This window comes from Schistosoma haematobium, chromosome 7, assembly GCF_000699445.3.
Source record: "Schistosoma haematobium chromosome 7, whole genome shotgun sequence".
Classification (NCBI taxonomy): domain Eukaryota; kingdom Metazoa; phylum Platyhelminthes; class Trematoda; order Strigeidida; family Schistosomatidae; genus Schistosoma; species Schistosoma haematobium.
The window spans coordinates 10,416,883-10,434,737 of record NC_067202.1 but is presented as its reverse complement, the minus strand read 5'-3'; the positions used below and the strand labels follow the sequence as shown (position 1 = coordinate 10,434,737).

General features: G+C 33.4%; 1 protein-coding gene across 2 annotated transcripts in view; it reads right to left on the bottom strand.

Moving 5' to 3' along the window:
• Positions 1–17,855, bottom strand: part of SNF4 (AMP-activated serine/threonine-protein kinase regulatory subunit) — a 44,422-nt gene that overhangs the window by 3,221 nt on the left and 23,346 nt on the right. Inside the window, exons 8-16 of one of the 2 annotated variants that reach the window (XM_051217960.1) lie at positions 16,565–16,604; positions 14,261–14,358; positions 12,855–13,140; positions 11,112–11,764; positions 8,493–8,564; positions 8,271–8,459; positions 5,291–5,365; positions 2,902–2,982; positions 524–1,269 (exon numbers count right to left, since the gene is read on the bottom strand). In XM_051217960.1, coding sequence (XP_051064394.1) covers positions 524–1,269; positions 2,902–2,982; positions 5,291–5,365; positions 8,271–8,459; positions 8,493–8,564; positions 11,112–11,764; positions 12,855–13,140; positions 14,261–14,358; positions 16,565–16,604 — 2,240 coding nt within the window. Of the gene's footprint in view, positions 1–523; positions 5,156–5,290; positions 5,366–8,270; positions 8,460–8,492; positions 8,565–11,111; positions 11,765–12,854; positions 13,141–14,260; positions 14,359–16,564; positions 16,605–17,855 lie in introns of those variants that run through there. The other variant, XM_051217961.1, reaches the window with a different exon arrangement.

The following is a 17,855-nucleotide window of genomic DNA, read 5'->3' as shown; positions in this document are numbered from 1 at the left end:
GTAAGTTAAAAATCATCAGTTAACTGTAAAACGTAAAATTATACTTGGATTAATTGTAAATTATGTTAGTACAACTCTACACGTTTTATTTTCATATTTGTAAAAGGTGAAGAGCATAAATAAACATCGTCAACAAATGGAGTATTCAAAATAAATATATTTTAAAAAGAAGTAATCTAAAACTATGTGGTACACTCAGAGTTATCAATAAACAACACAGAATAGGTCACAGTATTTACTTTACATAGTTCTATTTTATATCAAGTTATCTCGTAATACTAGAAGAAGTTACAATCACATTGTAAAGTATAAACATTTCTTTTAATTATGAAGTCATAGCACTAACTTTGTGCAAAATAATTAATATTACCCTAACTGCATATTCTAGTAGTCAATGGAATGATTACTGTTTATTTATTGTTAAATACATTCTCAACTAAATAACACTAATCTTAAATAGATGGTAAATCTATCAGAAGAAACACCTTTTAAGTAACTTAGTCAAATTATAAATAATAATTACCTTTTATTCTCTGGAATATTAAGATTTCCTCTCATATTCGCTTTTATTGTACATGGTACAGAAGATCGTCGATCAGCACACCATTCTTCACCTGAACTATGTAGTGATTGATTGTGAATTTTATCAAGAAAACCAACTGATGGATTTACAGAACTTTGAGTACCTTTAGAGTGATGAGATTGCTGGTATTGATGTTTATCGAAAATGGTAGATGGTTGATGATGACATGTACAATTACAATGATCACGTCTTGTAACAGTATCGGTACATGTTGATGTGAAATGTTCATTGGATAATGAATGTACCACTTCGGAATTGGAACTAGATACGGAAAATGTTCCACTTGAAGGAAGTGAATCAAATGAAGGAGATCGTGAAAACTTCTCTTCAGAATGTTCCAATTTAACTTGACCACTCGACGCATCAAATATATTTTCTGAACCATCTTGACAGCTAGATGACAGAACGCCGGATTCGAAAGAGACAGTTCGTTTATAATTGTCACGTATTTTATTTCGATATGGAATATTATCATCTTCGGACATGTTTTGACTTGTATTCATAGATTCATCAATGTGATGTGATGGATGTGAATGTAAAGAAGAAGGATGATGACGATGGCCTAAAATAACTGTATGTAATATGTCTTTAGCTGTAACCATACCAACAGGTCTACCGAATGGTTTACTTGCTACAGTGCACGACGCGCTATTTTTTCGTGTATCAAACATTATCAAGCAAGGTGTCTAAGTGATAATAAAACAAAATCACAAAGTCACTGAGCAAAAATAAGTTAAATGTGTAATATATAAAACCATACTATCTTAAATTCACTTGGTACTGTTTGCTTGTGTTTTCCGATTATTGTTTAGGACGGCAATTGATCAGTCACTTGTTAGTTTATGTGCATCTACGGCAAACTGCCTCGATATTGCCTGAAGTCGCAATCTTTATAAGCAAAGGTGGATGGCAACTAACAATGGAATCCAGGACGCGCGTTTCGTCGTATTTGGGACTTTTTGTACCTGCATCCTACGTACATCCATTTCTTGATTATATTCGTCACGGACTAATTTCAGTTATCTTTATAAGCCAGAAGGCATTAGACAGGTGTTTGGTCGAAGTATGGGACTCTTGAGTAGGTTAAATCTTTACAACCTCACCAACCTAGAGCCCCCAAGTTTCACAACAGGGACTTATCCATTAAACTGCTGGGCCAGTAAGCAATACTATACATTTCCAATTATAATAAATTCACTAAAAAACGTGGATAAAATGACAAGACGGAAATGTAGAAGAGATTTCACTTATGTTGTTTGTTTGCGTCCAGAAAATGAACGATATCTATCAGGTTATAAAAGACCCTAAGACTCCAATAGCTCTAAGAAGGTTCCATATGCACATTACAACAATCAGAGGAGCGAAATTTACTCAGCTTAGTGGTTGCTCACTGAATAACCTCAATAGTAAATGAGAACACTACAAAATGATAATGGTTGTGAAATAGTTAATTTGTGTATACCATATATAGTTCCAAGTATGTATTTTTGACATTTAGTGTTTTGAGTTAGACGGTGGAAACCCCTGGACCTAGGGTTCGCGCTAAATGCGACTCGATAACAAGCAATTGAAATCTTAAGAGAACTGATGCTTCTCCCTGGGGATTCCAACCCGAGCTACTCATCTTTTCAACTTAACATATTATCATCAAGTATTTCAGGTTACGGTTTCGAATCCTTCAGTTTTCCTAAGATTGTAGATACACTTAGCTTACAAGCTTCAAGTAGCACAAAACCTGGATCCAGGGTTTCATACCGCCTACTTCTCCCAACTACTAAATATCTAAACGTACACGTGATGCTGAGTAACTTATACTAGTGGTCGTACTGTAACATGTTTGATAAAATCCGACCAAAGATAGAACGAACATGAAATTGGTCGCTATTTATTGACTAATCAGTTGTGAATATTCTTGACTGAATATAAATTAAGAACAAAACAAAATATCGTAGCTAAGCTTAGTGATATAAGGTGATGAGATGGTAAATTTATTGGAAATCTGAATACTCTTACTAGGCTATCAGGTTATCAGCAACCCAATCGCACAAATTATATGAAGCTAACTTATAATGTCACAGTACACATCCAAGCGTTTATGAAATACAAACCAGACAATTAAGATCCGATTATACGTTCCACGGTGTATGGTTTTCTCCTCTGCACCCCTAAGAAGCAAACGAGTCAGTTAAAAGAACACATCGTCATTATAAACCTCCTCTAGAAAAACCACAAAACAAATTTTCTTTGGACCTTGAAGGAGAAACTATAGAAACAATATATCGATGATAACAAAAGAATGACCTTTTAAGAATACTCACTTTAAGTCGGAACATACGATCTAGTACAATATCAACAGTTTCTGTGACGAAACAAATACATTGTTGTTGATAAGGGCAGTGCTATAGGAGATAAAAATAATAAAAGCGGTATATATGACATCCAAAATCTTACCATAGACTGATCTCCTAATTCGTGTGACTTTGAAAACCCTGGAACACTAAGCACCTGTTTCGTTCTAGGACTCCGCAGTATTGTGTACTCACGACCCCGCCGTGGGTTGAATCAGACCTTCAGGTCTCGAGTTGTCGAGCCGCTAAGTATTCGCGGAAAGACCAGAAAATTCTAGGTTGATTCATTTGGGGGTCTTAGATGCACACTGTTGGTAAATCCCATACTGCGATAAAAAATGTCCAATGCTCCATGGTTTTCATTCGTGCCCAAAGCGAGATCAATCTATGACGAATACAACCTACGAAGTAAACTGGATTCTACAAAAACCCTTCAGTTTAACGGACATGTATAAAAATGACAGAGATCGGAACTCAGTAAAAACTTCTCGTTGCCTCATTAAATAAACTTATTCATATACATCTGCACATATTTATGTACCTCAAGGCCCTGCTATGGGCGAGAATGGCGAAAGTCCACTTACCCTCTCGAAATGTTCTCCTATGTCCACATGTTCATTATCTCTGCCAAGGAAGTTTAACTCACTACCTTATCACTAAGAATGTGTTTATGAGAGTGAGAAAACGAAGAGCGAACGTCCGGAGCTTCATCAAGATTGGTGGGTACGGAGGGTCTACCTGAAAGAGTTGTGAAACCCTGATTCAAAATCTCATGTGGTTCACCATTGTATTCAGAGTGTTGTGATAAGTTGAAAAAGCTAAAACTATCTTATCACAAATGAATCATACTATTTTCTATAATCGAAATGAGTGTTTCAAGTGTTTTATTGGTTATGAATTGTTAGGCACAGATTATTAACGGAAATGGTAGATTTTATATCGCCTCCAAGTCGTAAATCAACAAACCATAAAAATTCATATTTTGATGCTTCAAAAAACACTGTACGGTATTATTACTAAGTCTAACAATCCTTTTTGTCTCTATGTTAGACAAATATCGTTTACTCTATGCTAAATCATGAATTAAAGGAGAACTCTATTTCTCTAGTTTTCAGCTGATTAGGTCACAGAGAGAGAGAGAGAAAGAGAAATACAATAGAAATCATCTTCAAGTAAATCAACAGAAAACACTATACAATTTAATTCCACATGATTCGGAATGAAACATACGAAACAAGATTATGATAAAAATTCTCAAGTATGTACTATGTAGATTAATGAATTTAAAGACTAATTGTTAAATAGTAAATCGATGAAAAAAGGTTCTTAAAACTATAAAGATTATTTGCCGTCTATCTTTTCACAAGCATAAATACGATTTGTATAGTTTAACCTTCATTTGATATAAAAATATAATTAAATCTTCCCACTTCAAAGAATCGCTTGTTACCTTGAAATGATGGAGAAAATTTGTATCCCAGGCGAACGCTCTGAATAACAGCAATAAATTCATGTAGAAATGACGAGTTCGATCAATCAGAATAGGCTGATTTAACGCCTTTGGATAAATTAAACAACTGACTATTACGCTCATTAAGCACCGATGATGTCATCGTCCACAACAACGACAAAAACTTAGGAATGAAACCAATCGGCTTAGAGAGTACAACAGAAACAAAACATATTACGCACTGATTTTTTCTACTTAATACTAGTTAAATTAAAACTCTAGCGTCCCTTCACAACACTAAGTATCATCATTTTTTTCACTTAACGTTGATCTAATTCTTCAATCATAATCAGTATAATCGCAGTGAGCCATTGGAATGCAACATAAAAGCAATTCATTTCTAACTAAAACGAGATTATTGCTATTCATTTCATTTATTTATTTATTCGATTGTAAGATTAGTTTTTCATTAATAACACTGTACAATGTTTCTTTTTGTGTGAAGCATTTTTCCAATGCCTAATTGAAGCAGCATTTGTATTATAAATGATAAAAATAAATACAAATAAACGTTGATTAATTGATTGATCGAACAATTTTCATGATTATAAATTGAATAACTGAAGATGTCAAAGGATCTTGTTCATTACTTTGATTCAAACTTCCTAATACATTATGAATGTAGTGATAAGTACAGAATGAGATAGATAACAATCATTATCAGTGATACAAACTAACTATTAAAACAAACGTTTATTAACAACAAGCATTACTAACTATAACAGTTTTTCCATCAGGTAACAAAATGAAAAACAACTGAGTATATAACAATGATTTAATGAAAAGAGCTATATATATAAGATTAGAAATTTCATTTAATAAAAGAAACATTTTCATTGAATTACTTACTACGAATTTCTTCTCAATAATTTGACTAATTGGTTCATTGAGTACAGTATCCGAAGTAGAACAGATAATGAAATTCTAATGAATTGTATACGGAGAAAGAAGAGCAAAGAAAAGTTGGAAAGGTTCTTTTTCAAACATTTGATTTTCTTTCTTATGTACTAGTATTTATATTTTTCAATATATAAAGACCCAGTAAAAATGGTTAACATATTGATGTGAATTGACTGGAAGCAGCGAGCTAAAGGTTCCAGGCCTAGCTGCTAGTATTTGGAATCTTGGTGGAAATGATATTCCTCGTCTCTTACCGTGATCCTGTGAGATTCGAACCCGTGTCATAGCTAAAATCATTAACGTTCAGCTATTCGAACTGAATAGCAACGTAGCAAAAGCAGTACTCCTACAGTTGAAGAACATATGAAACCCGAAAAAATTGTCGACCAATATCAAAGTCAAGACAGTTAGTTCCACTCTACGGAGCTGAAACGTGGAGAACTACCACAACCATTATAAAAAGTCTACAAGTATTTATAAACAATTGTCTACACAAGATACTCAATAGCCGTTGACCGGATACCATCAGCAACAACCTACTGTGGGAGAGGACAAACCAGCATCCAGCTGAAGAGGAAATTAGGGAGACACATTGAGGTAATCATCAAACTGCATCACGAACTAAGTGCTAACTTGAAATCCGGAAAGGAGACGGAAAAGAAGAAGGTCGAAGAATACACTGCGTCCGGAATTGGAAGCAGACAGGGAAACGATGAATGGTAACTGGAAAGAATTGCCCAAGACAGAGTTAAATGGATATTGCTGGTGGGTGGCCTATGCTCCTCCATGAGGGGTAAACAGGCGTAAGTAATCCGGACTTAGACTTATATGTAGGACGGTCATATTTACCCTGAGTAGCCAATGTTTGCCCAGTCCTCAGTGTTGATCGAATCCTATCGATTGATTAATTAATTAATTAATTATACAATAAGTATTGTGAATATATTTGAAAAGAAATGTATTGTCTTTTCAAAATCATTGATGTGCTTCTACCCATATTGCTTTGAAAAACTGTATTCTGCTACTCAACCTACGAAAAAAAAACTAATATAGCCTGATACAATAAAGGAAGCTGTATTAAACTAAACATTGATTAATAATTTAATGTAAGTACACAATATAAAGAATTAATAGATTAACTGCTTAAACCAAACAAATGTAACTCAGCTATTGAGTTACAAAGTTTGCTTAGTACTAAAAATTGTACATATGGACAATAGCCACACAATGCAGGTTATTCAAGAGTTACAATTCAGTTAGCAAAAATATTCCGTACTTTCGAAAAACTTTAGAAAATGAAACACCTGTCTTGATATCTGGTGAAACTCATTTATTAAGTACAGATTTCCGTATTTAGCCTCACGGCACCCTTTATTTGCAAGAATCCTGCTCCCGAATGCCCCAGTACGATCGAGAGCAGGGCGAAAACACTTTCCCTCTCAAAATGCTTTAACCGGGTCTGTAGATATGGAGGATCCACTTAGGAGTTTGAAAACCCTCATTTCAAACCAATGATGCACATGAGCTACAGGGTCCTAAGAAAACAAACGGCGTATGAACCGATTGTTGGTCACTGGCTACCATGGGACTATGTCTCTCAACGTCGTTCCACCGCCTTGTGGATTAGATTTTTAGATCAAAAGCTCTAGGTATGACCCTCCAAGGAAACCATTTGTTTTAGTTTGGGCACCCTGGCAGCATCCCAGACCTCACACAAATCGGATGATGATGATGTGTGGAGCATATCTATTTGGTGCCTCCATGCACCAATATTTATGTGTTTAAGTAAACAAATAATGAATAAATAAAGGGGGGAGTTAGATTAGAACCAGAGACTTATTGGTTGAAAGGAGAATGCCTTAACTAGTACGTAACAGCTAGATTCTCTAAGAATTCAATACAGTGATTTTTTACTCGGGACGATAGAGACAAAACAGACAACATCTTAAGTAAGCAATGATTCGAACAAAGGAACTACGTAAACTGAAACATATTCTTATGAAAAAATGATTTACACTTTGATGTTTACTACGTAATAATTATCACATCAGTCTTGCTATCTGAAATAAGAAGAACCTCAACTAGAGATCAATAGGAATATCACAGGTATGTTAACACTTAGTTTGTAAAACACGTGCAAAATCAGGTTTCTATGATATGCAAAAAATAACATGCGAAAATCCCCTTTGAGTCGAAACTTAATATATAATACAACAACCTTGTTATATCCCGATAAGAATAATGAATAGTAACTGTTGGAATCTATATCTGAACTAATACTATACGTATATTTTTATCGTATAATTAGTAAGCAGCTAAGCTATGTATATTAATGTTCCTACTATCATAAGCTTTATTTTGACCTATGAACCGTTATTATACGATTTACCATTCATGAGTTATGCCCAATCCATCAAGTACTATCTCCCACATTCACAGCCACATTTGGCTAAATCTTGTACAAACGTTGTTTCCTATTTTATGATAAGATGTCGTCTGTTTGGTTGTTATATAAACCTAGTATGTTTGAAATGCACGATTCATATCGCAGAGACTGAGATTAGTGTTCTGGACTTAACAGGCAAGGCTAGGTGGGAAGCAGGACCAATATGAACTCTAGACTGCTCGTACAAGTTTTATGTGTCATTGGTCCAGTTGATAATTCACTGTTCATTTGGTTATGCATTAGTAGGACATGGGGTACAAGTTATAACAAACTTTAGATATAAGGACTGAGTTATTAAACACATTATGCTTAAACTTGCATCACGTTGAGTCAATATTTATTCAGCTACTTATAGAAGAAATAGTATGATCCTGATGGATGACTGCTGTATTATGACAATATGTCTGCATATCTACCTACATTAAATTTTACAAACTGCCTTTATTAATAAGTAAAATACACATGCACAATTAAATTACTTACCAAAAGATCACCAGGCGAAATAAAACTAATCTGATCAATCGACTGGGACTGATTATCATCCAGATAATGTACAACCGGAAGACATGGTAACTGTGGTAACCAACTAGTTAGCACATGCAAAGCATCACGAACTCGATCATTTGGGTGTAAAACAGGATTTTCTCTAAATTGTAAACATTCTTCTGTAGTCTGCTGTGATGATAAAGAGTATGTTGAACTTACTTTAGTAACTGTTGGTTTCTTTGATGTGTGCCGTTCAGTCCAACGAAGACCATGAATAGAACCGATTGGAACCTACAAAATAATGAGTAAGATGAAACAAATTTATGAAATTTTTACATTTCAGTTCAGCGTACTTCGCGCGTTTACACACATGTCGTTGATGAGTCTGATCAGAGCTCATAATTGAAGTCTTCAAAAGCTAGGTATGACAGGACCTATGCGACAGTACTCTTTTGTCTCGTAGACCACTTCGTGTATCTAATCTGCACTGTAGCTTACTAGTTAAGACATTCACCTTTTAACTGTTAGACAGAAGGTTTGAAACCCGCTTAAGCTCTACATCTCTATAAATTAATCCAAAGTTTCTGTTTATGTGTTGGAAAATACATTGATCTTATTGCTTTCCCTACATGACTTTCTACATTCGAATAAGAAAATATTTGTCAAATACTCGTATAAATAACAAAATATCAAAAACTATCATCCATGCACTTCTCTCTTGATGTGTGCCCATAAACATGTCTCTTTGGATACATGTGAAATTAATCATTATGTTAGTTTTTTACCGAAACTTATAGTTCATTTGTAACCAGAATGTCGTAAACTATACATACACCACATATGAGATGAAGACTTTAATAATTTCATGTGACAAGATCATGTAAACTCTCTTCTAGCAGAGATCTTATTACTCAAAAATCAATTGAATATCTCATCATATATCTTTGATAATAAATAACTTATTTAGATCTTGTCCTTACCAACGTATCTAGCATTATATTAGTGTCTAACTAATAAGATCATGACATAACATTCCATGATAAGTTGTAGCAGGTTGAGCTTCTCTATCATCTATAAACACCAAATAATAATAATAATAATAATAATAATAATAATAATAATAATAATAATAATAATAATAATAATAATAATAGAGTGGAAAATTTTGAAAACGATGTAATTTCTAGATTACTTCGAACTGAACACCTAAAACAAAGTTGTTGATGAGATAAATGAAGGATGGATAAGCATGAGTGAAATGATTTAACCGTACATTATTTTTGATTATAAACTCATTATTTAAAAAAAATGAATTTCCTTCCAAATGCTATCACATGGCCACGCGTATACAGCCACTGCCAAGGAAGTTCTATTCACTGCCATCTCATGGCGGGGGTGTTGTTTACGAAATTGAGAGAACGAAAAGCGAATTTCCGGAGTTTCAACCCAGTTGGTGGATATAAGGGATCGACCTAGAGCAGTTGGGGAACCCTAATTCCTAACCAATGGTGCACATGGGCTGCAGGGTCCTAAGGAAACAAATGGCGTATAAACCGATTGTTGGTCACCAGCTACTACGAGACTACATCTTTTAACGTTGCTCTACCACCTTGTGGATTAGACCTTTAGGTCAAAGGCTCCAGGTGTAACCCCATAAGAAAACCACCTGTTTCGGTTTGGACATCCGGTCAGTATCACAGCCCTCACACATATCAATGATAACTGTGTGGTGCATATGTATACGGTGCTCTCTTGTATTAATGTGTTCAAATAATAATAATAATCTCATTAATGTCTACAAAAGAAATTGATCAATCTCTTTTGGTACATGTGCATACAGTGCGATTGTCATAATAGTGCCATGTAAGATGACGAGTCCAAAATATGACAAGACACGCGTCCTGCATTCCACTGCTACCCATTATCCATTTCTGATTAAATTAACCTTAATATGGGTTAAAAATATGAAGGTTTAAAAATAAGTTTTTTTGTTGTACTACTGCTCTTACGTTGGATTGCGTCAATGGTTAAATATTATGAATAATTTATAACTAGCATCGTTGATTCTACACAATAGATTATTTATGTGTGTATAGATGCATTTACAAATCAACTTGTAGTCGGTGGTGGTCACCGACAAAATGACTTTATTGAACTAGCCAAAATTCATAAATAAATGATTTTACGGTCACGAGTGAAATATATGAGATAATGTCTTTTAAAGATAGTGCTGAACAATTCTGGATACAACCTCTAAGGTGGTAAGTATTTGTTCAAGATAGTTCTTGTCAATAAGTAACAAGAGCGAAAACTATTTTGATCAGGATTTTTTTATTGATCAACTTAAGCAGTTTAAGTTGATTTCATAAACAGATTAAGTAGGATTTCGTTAATTAAGTCCAATCTAAATTTATTCGAAACATTCATTAGATGAAATAGTACATTTGAAGACCATCAATACTTGTTGACATAACTTAGTTACTAAAAACAGGTTTCTGTACTCAGTTTTTAAGATACTTCATTTGTAAAAGGGGTAGTGATACTAACAGACTATCCAAGCCAAAATAAGTGATGACCAGTCCTAACCTGTAACACAACGGTTGAAAATCAAGGACCTTAACCACTTACCCACATCATCACGCAACTATATTGATTATTGCGCAGAGTAAATGCACATAGTACGAAATTCGCGCAGAACACAGTAATAATGTTATGTACCATTCTACTGGACTTGACGGATCTGATTACTCACCAACAATATAAAAATCACGACATGAAAACACAAAAACCATAATCTTTTATACACAAGAAATACTGATACTTCTAGAAGAAACTTACATTCATCCGACCTGTATTCGGCAATTCATCTACACGTAGACGTAAATATGCCAGTAAACGATCAGCGCATAACAGACCAAGCGCATTTCCGCTATGATTATCAATTACAATTAGATAAGATACAAGTGATGTGTATAGTGAGGTTGGATTAGAAAGAGGACAACATTTAGACGATACTCTTTCGAAATCCTCTGATGTAATAGCTGACGTTGTATCATCTGATTTGTTGGAGTTAGATGTTTGGTAACCAGGTGACCGTGAACCGAGTAGTGGAGAATACGAAAGGGATACTGTACCATTATCTTCGGAAAAACTCAGTCTTGATGATGAATGACTGGATTGACTTGGTAGTACATTGGGAGACTGCTGGCTGAATTTATTATTTGGATTATCATTCATTGGCATTTTTGTAGAGTTATTAGGATATGAACAACGATGACCACGAGTGTTGGAAAATTTGGATTTGAGTAAAGTATCATGATTAGAAAGACTATCTTGATGGTGTGGATGTTGACTCTGGTGATATGGACGATGTTGTTCAGGATAATGATGATTATGATGAAATAGTCGATAAAGTGCCTTTTGTAAACAGTAATGAGGATATACAAACAGATCTGAAAAAAGCTGACGATCAGGACGACTATACATGAAATCTAAAAGTGAATCAACCAGAAACATTAATAGTTGTCAAATGTTTAACAAAAAACTTACGAATATGATAAAAATTTAATTGATACCGAAATACAAAATAATGAAAATTTAAAATGGTTAGTGGAGTAACACAGTACATGTAACCATTAGATATGAGTAAGACCAATCGACTAATAATGAATGAATCCTAATTTTGTTTCTAGCCAGTTGTTTATTACAAGGAGATATAGAAATACCGAATTTCATATATCATGACACTGAAACAATGAGTTTTTTTTAATATTTTATTATAATCCCAAATAGCATAGTTCTTGTTATTATAAATGAGCAATTTCAACAGAGATTCTATTGAATAATATACAGAATACGTAGAGATCTTTTCAGAGCATGAAAATGATTGTTCATGTCATCAAAATCGAGCATCAGGATAACGAGTATGAAAATCTCTATGAATTGTAACAAAAGTTAGAAGCACAATGCATTCTCACATCTGTCATAAGTTGGCACATCGATAATGAGGATAGAAATATACATGACATTAGTCGATTCTTCATTAAGCTTAAAATGTGCTTTAGGGCATAACTTTCACATGATAGGGCACTAAACTAATACTAGTTTGATAACTCATTGGAGAACTACAATTAAATTGAATTGCTATATGTATGTTCGCATTCAATATGAAACATTTTGCAAAAATAAAATACAACCAATGTATTTTGAAAGGATTAGTATTTTCTTCGTTATTGATATTAAGGACTGTAATATCAAGGATATCCACTCAGAATGTAAATGTACCAATACAGAGTGATCAATTGCAGTTCGAAATGAATGAAAAGATTCAGCTAACGAGTCCCAACAAATAGGTTGAAAATAAAGTCTTGGATTACACAGCTATAATCCAGCTTTACAGCTTTTGAAAGTTGTGAATCAATAGAACCGACCAGAGTAAACATGATTAAACTTAAAAATTGTCAACTAGTCAAGTTCTGTAAATGAACTTTTAGTCAAATGTTAGTTTGATAAATCAGTGAAGATGTATGTATGACGATGTTTCATATTATAAATATGTTCAATTCGACGCGAAAAACTCACTATAAACCTCCCCTAATTGTTTTGCACCCCATCCGTAAAGATTTGCATTGAACGATGAAAAGAATCCAGACGATGAGGAATTTGTTGTGGTGTCAGCAACACTTGAAGACGACAATGTTTGAATATCTGAATTACCACTTCTAATCACTTCTGTATAGTGTAAATGTCCAATCATATCTAAAGCTAATTCTTGAGAAAAAATACCCATATATGATTGAGTTTCACTGCACCAAACTGGTGCCGCCATAACTCCATTATCCAATAGAGCACATATTGCACGTAACGTCTAGTAATTGAATAGTTGATAATAAACATTTTAATTATTTAAAAAACTAGAACATAATTTTAGATCACTTTGTATAGGATCACAGAAAAGCAAAGTAACATATACGAAGCACCTAGAACCTAGCACTTGTGTAATACCATTTGAATCGTTACACTACATCAACTTAAAGAGATGAGGATCAATATATGGAAAGCAAAAAGCAGGAAATAATAACACAAATAATGGTGAAAAATGAAATATTGGATAAATTTTCATTGAAAACATAAAATTGGGAATAATAGCATGTAAGAAGCCTAGTAGAATGATTTTCGAATCACAGTGATTGATTTCCAGTCTTATCACCTGAAGGTCCTCACAAATTAGTACCATTATTCCGATTGCATAGTATCAGAAACTATGCTCCTTTTAAAACAGCCCAAATTGATTGTCGCTACCTTGATGGACCTAAGATCTTGAATTCTGCAAAGTTGGATGCCACTTTTAGGTGGACAAATACGTCTAAAGTCGAACATCATTCAGTCTAAATACTGAAACCGGACAAACGAGGAATACGTCGGTGGTATATTCACAAACTATTCAAAGAAAGCGAGTTTCGGTATGAGAAATATGAATAGCTGATAGATGCCTGAATAAATTTCAAAGATACATAAAATCGGTTTCTTAAGTTCAAAATGTGAGGAAAAGTCAACGTCTCAAAGATATTGAAAAAGAATAACTATTGTAATGCATCCTTTTCTGTGAAAACGTATGCTACGAAGACACTTTTATAGACTATAGTAATCTACAATTGAATCATTTTCCACAGGAATTTTATTTCACCACAGGATTATGTATAATATTTTAAGTCAGGCATTTTGTGATAGTACACAGCTGTTTGAACTTAAATTCAGTAAATAAGGTGAGAATCTTTGAGCTAATTGTTGAAAGTTGCTATTACATCCATATATATATGGAAAAATATATTGGAAGTTCCAATCTTTACTGTGTATACACAAAAAAATGATTAGGAAATGAGTTTTACAAATTATGTAAACACAAGTATATTAACCCACACATACCCATACAAAAATGACCATCCGTGTATTGTTATTAAAAAATATATATACAGTAAATAACTTACAGGTAAACGAGAGTCTAAAATAACTAACTTTCCACTCCCCGGTAAAACATCGTAACATGTACTATGACGAAATAACGTGGTATAAACGTGGTTTTCATCTAAAAATAAAACATTTTTTACAAACGATATCATATATACTACGATGCAAATTCAGCATATCAACATGCATTTTCGCAATGTACTTTGAAACTAATAACAAGTTTTCATATTTACATACAGACAGAAAAATTCTCCATATAGTCACACGTTTAATGTGACAGTGTAGATGTGGTGTTAAACCATACGGAAGTTGTCAAAAAGTGTTATAGCTTTCCAAATAACCTAGTAGATAAAAACGGGTGATCCAAAAAACATATTTAAACTAGAATGAAATAAGAAAAGACAATATTTTCAAATGATACACTCATTAACGAAATCCGACATACAAACAAAAGTTGATTAAGAAAGCTGAATATAAATAGACAATGGTAAAATAAAGCGAAATTGAGATGGTGGGAGATAATTAAGTTAATAGGGTAACCAGACATTATCAACGTGGAGATTTGCACAAATGTGTTGGGCCCAACTTTTTATATCACATTAGATAACGTGATGAACAGTAAAGGAGTCAAAGTAATGTAGCAACGTTGATGAAAAAGAGTGAATATCCAGAGTATGCTCGAAAACGACGAAGTAGAAAGTTATGTATGAATGAATGGTGGAATTCAAGATCGAGAGAAAGATAAAGAGTAAACTAATCTGAGACATTGTGAACGACTCTAAACCATATTACTCAGTCTCAGTCTGCATCTATCAGAGGGGTTTAGACCAACGGTCAGTGACTTAATGGATTAACACAGTGGTTTATGCTACTTATGTCGACACACTTAAGTAGTATGTAAACCAATCGGAAGTGGAAAATCCGGTAGCAGATGGATAAGAAGAGAACAGAAAAGAAAATAGAAAGCAATTGTGAATTGGAGGAATCATACATAATGTAAAGTACAAATGATGGAAATTTGCAAATGAAGTATTTTTATGCATGATTTTCATAAATTACCAAAGAACCCTGTAATTTTGTGTTAAGAAATAAACTGGTCGTCCTCACCTGTGTTCTCTTTCACAACAACATCACATCTTCGTCTTAATACCCTTAGCTTTCGTCCAACCCCATAGTTGAGTTTCAACTTCATAAGTTTATGATCTTTAGGACGCATATTTCAAAAACATTTGTGTTTCAAATTATATTAATTTAGCAAGATAACTTGTGTGTCACATCATTTTAGTAAAAACAATTTGTTATAACGGGACGTATATTGAGAAAGTTGTAACTTTCAAAATTTATTTTCAAATTTTATTATTTTCATTTTTGTGTACTTAGTAAACAAACTGTATTGTTGCATTTCTGTATTCCCGTTAGTGTAAGCTTCTAGTAAACCTATTGAGTATTGCTTTATATTAGTTATTAGTTAATTAATTATGAACAGTTTGCTCCGCCCTCTAACATTTACAGTATGATTGTTGTTAAAGTATAATTTCTAATTTGGGAAACTTTGTGGTCAGTCATTTACTATATGAGTTTCGACTTACAGTTAAATTAAGTGCAATGAGGACCTAGTCTGTTTCCTATCTGCGTCTACTGATTAGCTACTCTGCTAGGTTAGAAGGAGCTTCAGGATCAATAAGTGTTAAAAGCTTGGGTGTTAATTAATGAATAAAAGAACAATGGTCCAACTAGCAATACAGGTGACCAATCAATAATCGAAATTCTGATTAGACAATACAACAAGTGATATCGATTAGTGTCTTAAGTCACAACAAATTGGTGATCAGCGATCTCAAAACAACACGATTAGGCGACCACTCAGTAGCGACCAATGTCATATTTCTCTAGTCCTTAAATTTTGATCGAATCTAAACGACTAATCCCAACCATAGCACACTTAAGTAAATAAAATAATGCTATTTGTTGTTATTTTCATCTTTGAATGAACAACTAATAGTCGTCTCAATCAACATGACCGATCGCAATCCTCAAATATACAATTTTATTTCGTTATGACAATAAACCAGCCCAATTGTTTTTTTAACACTAAATCTCTACAAGAATGGTGGTAAAGTTTTACAAGTAGTTTATACACGATCTTTATTTATTCATTTAAACACATACACAACGGAACAACGAGGCACCAAATTGATATGCGCCACACAAATCATTTGATTTATGTGAGGGCTGGGATACTGCCCAGGTACCCAAACTGAAGCAGGTTTACGATATTATGTTTCGCATAATAATCAAGTGAAATACGAATTTATAAAACTCACCAAAATGGCCAAAGGATGAAGGGGATAATTCCTCTTTTGACTATATTTAACAGGATAAAAATCATTCGTTTAAAACTTAATTATTATAGAAAAACCAGTATTATGGAAAGGAAAATCAATTCATCGGCTTACTTGACTAATTGAATTCAATTATTTCCTGTTGCCTTGTCTATCCTACTTCAGATAATCAAATGCAAATAAATTACTAAACAGTTTCAGCAGCTACTTATCAATTCATCAACGGATCACCACAATTATGAACAATGCTTTCCAGTTAGTCTTTGATAAGATTTCGTAAATAAACCCCAATCTATTATTAGTAATGTTCTTTACTATTCTGAATGGCTACTTATTGACAAAAACTTCTTAAGATCTAAATGAATAGTTTTTTATTTTTATCTATATACATATGATAAATTAAAGCTTTTAACTTTATCAGTTCATCATGTTATAAGAAGATAAGAATATCAAGGTCCGAGAAATCGAGGTCATTTATAGTCAATCACTGCCAAACAAATTACTAACCTGTTACACTTCAAAATAAGGGGAATAGTGATTTACTAACTACTTAACTGGGTAATGTATTTATATTTTAAAAAAATTGAAATATATATGTCAAAGTTAAAATAATTAGTTCCTTTGATTACTTTCGATAGTGCAATGGGTTGACGAAGTTACTAAGAGATGTGTAATACACAGACATATTACATTTTAAATAACCTGGATAATTTGCCAAGATATCTGTAGGAGACGTAAAACGTTCTATAGAAAATCAATATCACATGGGTAGTTCTAATGCAAATAATAATTGGTTTCTGAACACACATATACAAAAGGTATTTGAATCTTCGTACGGTCTAGGCTTCAAAAAGCCTTGTTTATCCTAAACCACTTCTACATAACACATTACAAAAGCTGAATTTTGATTAATCCTGAGATTCATCAGTCAAGTTATATGTTTAGTAACAGATAGGTAGTTTTTATAATTAACTCTTATTGTGTAATTGCAATTTATATCTCGTGTGACTGTAACATTTTGTTTCCAAAGTAAACTGTCAACAAATTATTATGTGAACAAATTGTTTAAAATGTTGTATGGTATAAGTGTATGAAACAGATTTGATGAACATCCTTTTCTCATTACATTAATCAAAGACATATATCGACATATATCAGACTTAGGGCCTTCAGATCTCGTGGCAAACAATCGTACCACTGGAGGTGGACCTAATGGTTCCGATGATCAACAGTTTGACGCGAGACCTAAAGGTCTTAGGTTCGATCATGACAT